Raw genomic sequence first — 11,993 nt, 5'->3', positions numbered from 1 at the left:
CGGTTTAGAAGACCTTCCCGGCGCATACCCCGAAGACATGGTTGGGTTAAACCTCACACAACTCGCCAAAAAGAAAAACGCGGAAAGAATGGCCGCGCAGCGAAAAGCAGAGGCCATTCGATCTGAAGTGCCACCTGCCGCCGAAGCTCTGCCCACCCTGCCTGTTATCGAGGAGGAAAAGGCTCAAACCCGAAGTGCTGAGTCCGAGGCGGTTGTGCGAGCCAATCCAGAGGCTGAGGGAACGGCGGAGAAGCGTCTTGCCGAGGTCGAGGCCAGCTCAGAAGAAAACCGTGCTGACAAACGGCCGCGTTTAGAGGAGTCGGATGTGATTATGCCTTTTGTCATTCAGCCAACGATAAAAAAAAAAACATGCCGATCTCCTTTGACTCGTTGGCTATTAAAGACCCAGCCGTCGCGTTGAGCATGGTTACGTCCGTTTCATTGCCGACTGACAAGGCGGCTTTCCGAGCGGAGCCGGATTTGCTTGCAATAGCATTAGCTGCTCAATCGGATTTTTTGGTATATACTTTGACCTTGTCTTTCCCTTTTATGCAAATATTGTTTTGGTTTTAATTTCCTGTTTTGCAGACAGTCGGGAGAATAGACGAGATAGGTCATCGCCAGCATGACGTCGTCGAATGACTTAGCCGTTTACAATCAAAAGTAAAGGGCCAGAGGAGTAGGGCCGATTTCGAAGTGGCGAGGGTGAAGATGGAAGGTGCGAGGGCCGAGGCTGAGATGGATTGGGCGAGAAATGCGGACCAGCTGAGATTGGCAGCCGAGAAGAGGGCAGTCGCGAGCAAAGATGTGCTCAAGTTAGCCCAAGAGGGGATTACCAAACTGGAGGCTGAGTTGGAAGAATCGAAGAAGGTGAAAGAAGCAGCTCACTCCGAGGCTTCCAAGGTGTACGAGGCCGGGCAAAGCGCTACTCTCGCAAATTATGTGGAAGAAGTCCCCAAATTTGAAAGTCGAGGATTCAAACACGGTTGGCTCAAAGCCCTTGCCGCTGCTGATGTGATATTGGCTATGCCAATTCCATATGAGCAAGTGGATGTTGAGCCGCTGGAGTCTGACTCTGAGGATTGATTAGGGCGATGCTTTAGTTGTTTTTGTTTAAGGATTTGGAATGTTTCATTTAGTTGTTTTTATTTATGTGTAAAATGACTACAGTTTTTAGGTTTTTGCTAGGCACTTTTTGTTTGGTAGTTTTCATATGTAAAATGGCTACAGATTGCCCAATTCACTAATGAAAATCTCCTTTGTACTTTGCTATTATTTGTGTTTAATTTTGCTATTGATGAATGGTATTGCTTTTTGCTACATTGGATAAAACATTCATGTACACTTGCCGATTAGATAACTAAGCAATTTAACAATTCATCCTCGTCGAATAGCCGATCAGATTAATAAATCTGCCCTTGCCCTAGCCAATGCATGAACTCCAAAAAGTCGAATATTATTAGTTCATGGAGTGACTGCGGCACAGATCGATCGGCATCGGGCTTAGATATTTGGCCGATCAGATTAATAAATCTGCCCTTGGCCCAGCCAATGCATGAACTCCAAAAAGCCGAATATTATTAGTTCATGGAGTGGCTGCGGCACAAATCGATCGGCATTGGGCTTAGATATTTGGCCGATCAGATTAATAAATTTGCCCTTGGCCCAGCCAATGCATGAACTCTAAAAGGCCGAATATTATTAGTTCATGGAGTGACCGTGTCACAGATCGATCGGTATCGGGCTAAGATATTTGGCCGATCAGATTAATAAATCTGCCCTTGCCCAGCCAATGCATGAACTCCAAAAAGCGAATATTATTAGTTCATGGAGTGGCAGCGTCACAGATCGATCGGCATCGGGCTTAGATATTTGGCTGATCAGATTAATAAATCTGCCCTTGCCCAGCCAATGCATGAACTCCAAAAAGCTGAATATTATTAGTTCATGGACTGGTTGTGGCGCACGTCAATCGGCATCGGGTTTTTGGAGTTTAGCGTTAATGAAATCGCCTCGGGGGCGCTACATGCATTAGGAATAAATGGGGTGGGCTCTTCACACCAGTGATTCCACTTATTGTGTTCAGACTCAATTTAAACCAGTTTGTTGCGTAAGGTTAGATAAGTGCGAATGTCAAATAGACTGTTCTTCAACAGCAAATGAGAAGGGCGAACATTGGCTGAGCTTGACACTGAAATGAATCGCAGCAGTGAGCCCACACGCACGGGAGGTAGGACGTCTAGGGAACGGGAAAAATGCCAACCCCTAAGTCGTCGAAGCAGATCACCCCGAAAGGAAAAACAACAACAGGGAAGCTTCCCGCCACCACGACCGAGAAATGAGGCCGACGCGACGCCGCGACCGTTGAGTTTTGCAGTTTTTGTAGGGAATAAACTGATGACGGAGGCAGATTCTATTGTCAACGACCCAGGTGTAGCAGTCGAGTTTGCTCGATAGATTTTTCCACCGGAAGTCCAGCAGTAGATGGTTGGTCGACAGGATTTCGAAGTATTTCGAGAGGGCATCCACGGAGCAGTGAGAGGGTTGTACACCGCCTATGAAGTCGGCATGCGTCTGCACGCCGCGCGGCAGGAGATAGAGAAGAAGGACGAACGAATTCGAAACTTGAAGGCTCATGCGGAGAAGGCCAAGCGCGAGCTAAGGAAGGCCCAAATGGCCGAGCCACATGCGGCTGGACAATCCAACCCAGTCGTTGTGAAAAAGTGACCCAATGGCTATTAAGCCATGCGATTGCCGATCGAGATACGACAAGTATGTTCGCACTAGAGAATGCAAAGGCCGCGGCCTATGAACGGGGCTTCCACGAGGACCGGAAAGTCGGGATAGAGAAGACCAATGATAAACTCGCAGATGAAATATGCCGATGCAAGAATCGGGGCTTTAGGCATGGGTGGATTAAGGCTCTTCAAGCCGTAGAGGCACTCCAAAGAGCAGGAGTCGGCGTCGCCATTATATCAACCTCATCACTTTCCTTTTGGCGCTTTTGAAATTGAGAAGAGCGATGACGAGAGTGATGCCGAATAGAATTGAATATATTGTAAACGTTTGTGTTTATTGGTTAACTTAATAAAATACTTTGTTTTAAATGTTTATGTTTCATTTTGAATGTTTACATGCTTAGTTAAGCATCTCATTTTGAATGTTTGCATGTTTTAATTTTTTTTATGTGGTTTGCGCCGGCTCAACTCAATTAAGCATTTCATTTTGAATGTCTGTATGCTTTAATGTGTATACAGTTTTTGCCGGCTCAATTTCACGAAGCATTTCACTTTGAATATTTGGATGCTTTAACTTTCGCGTAGGGCGCTCCGAATTTGGAGTCTTATTCGGCCCATAATTGTCCTGTGCGAATAAGGTTGTTCTGAATCTGGAGTCTTATTCGGCCCATAAGTGTCATGCACCAATGGGGCTCCGAATCCGGAGACTTGGCTTGGCCAATCGTGATATCCACGAAGGGCCCTCCAAATTTCGGAGGCTTAATCGGCCCAAAGGTGTCATGCACCGATGGGGCTCCGAATCCAGAGACTTAGGTTGGCCAATCGTGATATCCACGAAGGGCGCTCCAAATCTGGAGGCTTCATCGGCCCAAAGGTGCCAGGCACCGATGGGGCTCCAAATCCGGAGACTTGGCTTGGCCAATCGTGATATCTACGAAGGGCGCTCCGAATCTGGAGGCTTAATCGGCCCAAAGTTGTCATGCACCGATAGGGCTCCAAATCCGGAGACTTAGTTTGGCCAATCGTGATATCCACGATGGGCGCTCCGAATCCGGAGGCTTTTGAACTCAATTGCGCGATGAGAAAACGGGAAACTTTGCATTGCAAAAATGAAATATATACATGGCGAACCATTTAGAACAAATATCATGCCCCACAAGTGGGTCAATGATAGAATTTATGTAAATGCGTGGAATTCCAAGGTCGTAGCAGACTTCTCCCAGACATGTCTTTGAGCCGATACGCCCCTACTCCCGCAATTGAGTCGATCTGATAAAGGCCGTCCCAGTGAGGACCCAATTTTCTGTCGGCCGGACTCTTGGCAGCTGGAAGCACCTTCTTGAGGACCAACTCTCCTGGCATGTAGCGGCACAGTTGAACACACAGATTATATGACTTAGCAAGTTGCTGCTGGTACCGTGCCGTGGATGCAAGGGCACGATCTCTCCGTTCTTCAATCAGAATCAAGTCCAAGGCCAACATCATGTCATTTTGGCCCAAATCAAAAAATCTTGATTTCAAGGTTAGGAGGCCGATCTCCAAAGGGATGATTGCCTGCGTTCGAAAGCATAAAGCGAACAGTGTCTCCCCGGTGGACCGCCTCGGAGTAGTGCGATAAGCCCATAACACACTTGACAACTCTTTTACCCAGCTTCCTTTAGCTTTCTCCAGCCTCTTCTTGATGCCATCTAAAATAGATTTGTTTGAGGCTTCAACCTGGCCATTACTCTGTAGATAAGCCGGGGAGGAATAATAGGTCCGAATACCATATTTGCTGCACAGTTCCCTGTAGACACCACAATCAAACTGGGGGTCGTTATCTGAAATAAGTGCTCTTGGAATGCCGAATCGTGTTATGATGTTTCTCTATACAAAACACTTCACGTCGATATCTCGGATGTATGTTAGTGCCTCCGCTTCTACCCATTTTGGGAAATAATTTGTCGCGACAATAAAAAATCGCTTGTTACCCGGGGCACGAGGCAGTGGTCCGACGATGTCAAGCCCCCATTGGGTGAACGGCCAAGGACTGGTTATAGAGCTTAACTCTTCAGCAGGCAGGTGGGTCAAAGGAGAGAACTTCTGGCACTGTTCACACTTTTTCACGTAACATTCGGCATCGGCTCTCATTGTCGGCCAGTAATACCCCTGTGTCACCGCTCGATGAGCCAAAGAGCGACCGCCAGAATGGGCGCCACAACTGCCTTCATGTATTTCGGTCAGAAGTGCTTCAACTTTGTCCGGATGAACGCATTCCAGGTATGGACCAGAAAGGGATTTTTTATAAAGCTTTCCTTGCAAATCCAAGTAGTATCGCAGGGCTTTATTTCGCAGCTTATGCACTTCTTTTTTGTCCGCTGGGAGCTGTTCAAAAGAAAGAAAAGCAGCAATGGAGTTTATCCAACTCGGTTCTGACTCTATGGCATTGACCTGGACTTCCTCAAAAAGGCCAATGCTCGGCTTTGGGACGAAACCAACTTCAATGGTTCGTTTAATCTCTGAGTTAATAGCGGAGCCTAAGCAAGCCAGGGCATCTGCATGTGTGTTCTGGTCACGAGTTATTTGGTTCAATTCATGATGATCAAATTTTGCCATCAAGGAAATTTTCATTTTCATGTAAGTGGTCATACGGTCATTTTTTGTTGCGTACTCCCCCTTTAGCTGATTGATCACCAATTTTGAATCGCAAAATATAAGCAGACGCCGAGCACCTAGGAGATGTGCATTCCGTAAGCCGGTTGGCAGGGCCTCGTATTTGGCCTCATTATTTGATGCTTCGAAGCCGAGTTTGACAGCTTGCTCAATTATTGCCCCGTCGGGAGCCATTATTACTACTCTGACCCCACTGCCTCGTTGATTGGACGATCCATCACAGTACAACTGCCAAATGTCCCCCACATAAATTCTCCAGTTTGGCTTAGGTCAAGTTTCATCGGACTTGAAGTCGGCAAGACCTCCAGTGAATTCGGCCACAAAGTCGGCAAGCACCTATCCCTTGATTGAGGTTGTAGGCAGAAACTGAATATCGTACTGGCCGAGTTCAAGAGCCCACTTTGAAACGCGCCCTGATGCTTCTGCACTTTGGAGTACCGACCGGAGGGGGTGGTCCGTTAGTACCCCGATGGTATGCCCCTGAAAGTAATGCATCATCTTTCTTGTTACCATGACGAGGGCCAAAATGAGTTTTTCCAACGGAAGGTAGCGTGTTTCGGCGTCAACCATTGCCTTGCTCACATAATACACTGGCTGCTGCTCCCTCAGCTCTTCCTTTTCAGTACGGCGCTGACGGCCCGGTTGGAAACTGCCAGATACAAAATGAGCGGGTCGCCTACTGAAGGTGTTGTCAAGACAAGAACTGATCGGAGGTAGGTCTTGAGGCTGTTGAAAGTGGCTTCGCACTCGGTTGTCCATTCAAAAGCCTTGCCTTGCCGTAATGTATGAAAGAATTGTCAGTAGCGATCTGTAGATCGACTGATGAACTTGTTGAGTGCGGTGGCCATCCCTATTAACTTTTGAACCTCTTTCACTGAACGAGGGAAGCTGAGCTCCAAGATTACTGTGATTTGCCTCGGTTGGCTTCGATTCCTCGGTGGTTGACAATGTAACCCAAGAATTTGCCAGAGCCGATCCCAAACGCATATTTGGAAGCGTTCAGCTTCATTTTGTATTTGCGTAAAATGCTGAATGTCTCTTCCAGATCGGCTAGATGAGTTTGCTCTTCTTTAGACCTTACCACCATATCGTCAATGTACACTTCCATAGTGTGGCCGAGTTGTTCCTTGAACATGGCAGTGACTAATCTTTGGTAAGTTGCCCTTGCATTCTTCAACCCAAAAGGCATAACCTTATAGCAATAGGTTCCTCTTGGGGTGAGGAATGCAGTTTTGTCTTGGTCCTCCGGATGCATGACAATTTGATGGTAGCCTCTGTAAGCATCGAGGAAGCTCATACGCTGATGGCGTGTCGTCGCATCTACAAGTTGATCTATTCTGGGGAGGGGAAAACAATCCTTGGGACAGGCTTTGTTTAGGTTCGTGAAATCAACGCAGACTCCCCAAGTCCCATTTTTTTTCTTCACAGCCACAATATTGGAGAGCCATGTAGGGTAGGTCACTTCCCTGATTGCCCCAGCGTCAAGCAATCGGTCAACCTCTTTAACAACGGCAGCAATGTGCTCTGCGGTTGACCGTCGGCTTTTCTGAATAATCGGCTTGCATTTAGGGTCAACATTTAAACGGTGCTGCGAAATAGACGGATCTACACTCGACATCTCATATGGAGTCCATGCAAATACATCAAGGTTACCGAGTAGGAAGAAAATTAGCTACTGTCTGTCGGCTTGATTCAGGGAGGCGCCGACCATGAAGAACTTGTCTGGGTTTCCGTCAATTTCAACTCGAGCTAGGACTTCCGTGGCCTTTTCACTTGGGAGCTGCCCAACGTCGTCGAGGCTCTCTCGATCCAGCACCTCAATAGAATTCACTTGTAACTCTTTTGTTGTCTTTCCAGCAAGGAGATAACATGCTTGTGCCGATTTCTGGGAGCCACAGATTTGCTCAATGCCGCGTTCTGTCGGGAAGCATAGCAGCTGATGATAGGTGTTTGGCACGACCTGCATAGTATGCAACCAAGTTCGCCCCATGATGAGATTATACGGTGATGGCAGCTTGACGACCAAGAATTCCACATCCATTATTTGGGAGCCTGCTTGAACGGGTAGTGTGATTTTCCCCAACGGGTATTCTAGATTGGCGTTGAAGCCGAATAGTGGATAAGGAGCCGGAGAAAGATCCAATTCGGTGAAGCCGAGTTTGATGAATGTCTTGTAATACATAACTTCCGATGTGCTCGCCGGATCAATGAGTACGCGCTCAACGATGAATCGGCTTACGAGTAACTCGATTACCAAGGGATCGATGTGGGGAAGTGTCACTCCGGCCAAATTTGAATCATCGAAAGCAATGATCGCAGTTTCATGGGGCCATTTAGCCGGAGTGAGTTGATTTTGAGGGTCAAAATTTGACTGAATCATATGCACCGTGGATGACATTGGCAGGCTGTATATCGTGTGGATCACGCCGAGTGGAGGTGAATCCTATCTTAAGGCTATTGCTTTGGTTGAGTTGTATTTTCGGACGTACTGTTGTAGCCGACCATCTTGTACCAATTCCTCCAGGTGATCCTTCAGTGTATAACAACTCTCAGTATCATGGCCATGATCCTTACGATACTCGCACCGCCTATCCCGTCTTCTCGTGTCGGGAGGTCCCACCATTTTAGACGGCCATTTGAAGAACGGAAGGTGTTGGACTTTGGACATAACTGCACTGATTGGCTTTGACAACTCCGTGTATTTCTTGTCTACGCACCTTGTGCGCCTGCTATCGACTTGCAGTTGTTCATTTGCTCGGTGGGGGCATTGGTCACTTGATCAGCGAGAATCCCGTCTCTTGTCTTGTTTAGCCCAATGCCATGGTTTAGGGCTCTGAGGTGGTACATAATTTAATGGCTGAGCAATTTCAGAAGGGGCCATCTTGTTGGCCACGTTTCCGGCTTTAACCCGCAAGGCGTCATCTTCTACTTTGCAGTACTCCTCAATTTTCTTCATCAACGACCAGACTGTTTTGGGGGGTCTTCTAGTCAAGGAGCTGCAAAGAGCACCATCAGGATGCAAACCCATTTTAAAGGCGGTAATGGCCATGGAGTCATTGCAAGCGTCATCGACAAGATTAAAGCATTCCTAATAGCGGCCGAATATGCTCGTAAGGTTTCTCCCGGCTGGATCTGCATTGCCCAGAGAGAGTCAGCTTGCTTAGGTTGGACCTCATTGGTGATAAATCTTGCCCTGAAGGATTTCTGTAGTTAACGAAAACTCTTAATCGAGGCCGGCTCCAACTTATAATACCATCTGACAGCCAACGGTCCCAAACTGCTCGAAAATATTCTGCACATGAGAGCTTCATCATCTGCATGCAACGTCATGGCTTGCTTATAGTGACGAATATGATCCATGGGATCCAATTTCCCATCGTACAAGGTAAACGACGGGGCTTTGAACTTCTTGGGTAGTACTGCCTTTGCGATCCGTCGCACAAAGGGATCGTGCTGGTCCTCTTCGTCTGAACCATTTCATCTTCACTTATGCCTTATACGTGGACTCTCTTCAGAGGAACTGGTAGTTTCAGGTCATCCTTTCTTCTTGGGCTCCGGGGATAATGAGTCAGAGTCGTTATCAATCTCTTGTTATCGGACTCGAGGTCGTCAACCACCTGCCCTCAGAGGTCGTTCCGGATCTAGGCGTACAGCTTGTTTAGATTTTGCCACTTCCAAGGCCAAATCCTGACGGAGACGTTCGTTCTCAGCGATTATGTTCTCCAGCCTCTGTTCATTTTGCTTTGCTTGTTCCATGATCACTTACATTGTCTCATGCGCTGAAGTCGAGGGTGAGTCGAAGTTCAAGGCGCGTCTTGCAGCGATAGTCTCTGGTCCCATCATGTTTGTTGGGGTGAGATCATCTCTCGGTGTAGTTTCATCAATAATTCTCGAAGGATCTTCCGTTGCGCCCGCCATGGATGTAATTGAGTACTCCCACAGACGGCGCCAATTGTGGGGAAGTTGTTTGGAAATGCTCCTTTAATCCACTGGGACACTTGAGATCCTCAGCTGATGACCTGGATGACCTGAAAAGAAACAAACACTCCGGTCGGGGGTGCCGAAATTAGCACTTCGACGGTTAAGTCAGTGTATACTCTCTTAGTTACCTGTGTTTTAAGTTAAGCACAATGATTCTCACGTACCTCTTTCTGGCTGATGTTCTTCTATTTATATCTTTTCTTTCTTGGGCCTCGGGGCTGGGCCTACTTTCAGTTCTTCATATAACTATTTACTCGGCTCCTTTTGTTGCAAACCGCTTTTCACTTGGCCCCTTACTCAACCGGCTATTTGGCTGAATAGGGCATGATTTAAACTTACCGAGACGGGGCCGAATGCGATGTATATATTTCGACTCTCCGGGTCCAATTATTCGGCCTCTTTACGACTCTCAATATTCAGCCCCACAAAAGTTAAGACTATCATCTTCTGTAACAGTCTCCCTTGCAAGTTACGGATGACCATTCTGATTTGGTCCTTTTCAGATGGCCGGATAGTCATCATAGAGGCCTTGGCCCTCCACCGAGTCACAAAGTCTGAGAAGCCCTCCTTCGGCTCCTGACGGGTCACTTCAAGATCACGAGTAGTGACCTTGATCTGGGTATTGTAGGAGTACTGTGCGATGAAGGCCTTAACTATTTCCTCCCAGTTTTATTTCACGAAGTCTTCTAGCTTTGCGTTCCAGATGGCCGCTATACCCGACAAGATCCTGCCAAAAAGTGACAACTTCTGAAGTCTGATAAGACTCATTGGACATAGGATGTCAGAGAGTAACCGTAAATAGACCATAAGATCCCCAAAGCTGTCAAACCAGTCTATATGTGGCATCTTAAATCTATCTGGCAGAGTTATCGCAGAATTTGTGTACCCATCCTCAGTGTCAGGGATTGAATTCATGTCCTACGCTCGTTTGAAGAGCTTTTCTAGCTTGTTGACCTTCAATGCAGTGGGGTCAACCTCAAATTCGAATGGTGCCTCCATTTCATAAACTGGTGCCTTGGAGGTCTAAGGAGGGATTGGATCTGCCGGGATGCCCATATTCTCTTGGATATTGATTGTGACCCCGGGTGTCGGCATACCCGCTAGGGGTGCATGAGATGCAAAAGCTACTACTAGTGTTGTTGCAATTGCTGAAGCCTATCTATCAATTCTGCTTGGCGGGCTGCGACTTCAGCTTGGCAGGCTGTGACCTCAACTTGGCAGGCAGCATCTAGCTACATAATCTCAATAGTCTGCTGGAGTTGTCGAAGCATATCTTCCATGTTGGTTGGAGGATTTTGAGTTACCAGAACTGGCGACTACCCTATTTCTGGAGTAGAAGTAAAAGACTAGGCTTGACAGGGCACATGCAAAGTAAAAGGCGACTGCCGGATTGGTGAATTCTGCCTAATCCTCCTCCGTCTGGTAACCGGTGGGAGTGAAACAAAAACTAGCTGTCCCCTGACAAGATCCCCGGATCTACAAATCCTCCTCACTCGGGTCCAGAGTGCTTGGGGGGTAATAAAATCGTCTGAAGCAATGGTGAAAAACTACGTTACAAAAAGAAATAAAGCAAAAGAAAACAAAAATAAAAAACCGCACAGCACCTCTACTCAGATTCTAATCAGTACACTTATGTAATCAAAGCCGTAGAACCATGCTCAATACTGAATTCTACCTCCCAAAAATTGATACCTAGACTTGTAATTGATACATACATTCATATAAAGTCTCACTATAAAAGCACATAACAGCCAAGTGAGAGCCAAAACACCCCTATGATGGGGTAGGGTTACCATGTCCTAGTTTCGTCAAGAACTAGGGTTCACTATGCATAACAAGTGGTTTCACACAATCCTGCATTCGGGTAAGCATCCTGTCCTAGTTTGGAATAGTGTCTATGGCTTCCGATATGCAACTAGGTCGATTGGCCAAAAACGTACCTCAGCAAGACTACCTAATATACCTCTCACACCTAACACCGAGAAGTGAAAGGAGGATCAAACGGTACAGCGGTAGTCCAAATCCAAAGGTTGTGTTCCCATTGTGACAGAGCCCGCAACCGCTCAGCCTTTTGGTAAGCTTTTCCAAGCAAGCCTCCGGTAAACCGTCCAGGAATAGCAGATGGCAAACATTGTGACTTAGGCGCACCGATGCAAATGCAAATGCAAACAAACACATAAGTGTAGATAAAATAACATATCATGAGTTCAAGTTAAGTTCTCCAAATTCCCAAAAGAGTCGCCAGAAACTATGGCTCGGCTTCTTCGCATTGTAGACACCCCATTTTTGACCATCCTCGAGACTTGGATGTTCTTACAGGTACATCCAGTGACAAGTTTGATTGCTCGTCGAGGGCTCGAACTTCACGGCAGAACGCCACAAGTTTGAGCCTTCCAAACCCAGCATCAATTTTGTATTATTTTTGGACCATGTTTTGGTCCTTCCAGCATGTTATTCTTGATGCACTGTCGGCCATGTTAAGGCATTGCCAACCAGCGATTTTGGCCTGCCGACCGTTGATGTGCCCTGCCGACTATCAATGAGCCCTTGCCGGCCATCACTGATAGCCGGCCGGCCACCAGTGCATCAGTAGATATTTTTTGATAGTTTGTGCCAGTTGTT

General features: G+C 47.0%; 1 protein-coding gene across 1 annotated transcript; it reads right to left on the bottom strand.

Annotated features, from left to right (window-relative positions):
- Positions 1–3,902: 3,902 nt before the first annotated feature.
- LOC145804763 (uncharacterized) lies at positions 3,903–9,308 on the bottom strand. The gene is made up of 2 exons (XM_082899814.1): positions 9,157–9,308; positions 3,903–4,524 (listed from the first exon to the last, which is right to left on the bottom strand). The coding sequence occupies exons 1-2, from the start codon at positions 9,306–9,308 to the stop codon at positions 3,903–3,905; spliced, it is 774 nt and encodes a 257-aa protein (XP_082755940.1).
- Between the last annotated feature and the right edge of the window lie 2,685 nt (positions 9,309–11,993).

This window comes from Camellia sinensis, chromosome 1 (genome assembly GCF_055761805.1).
Source record: "Camellia sinensis isolate YWXY chromosome 1, ASM5576180v1, whole genome shotgun sequence".
Taxonomy (NCBI): Eukaryota; Viridiplantae; Streptophyta; class Magnoliopsida; order Ericales; family Theaceae; genus Camellia; species Camellia sinensis.
Note: the sequence above shows the minus strand (reverse complement) of the source record. Positions and strands in the feature narration are given on the sequence as shown.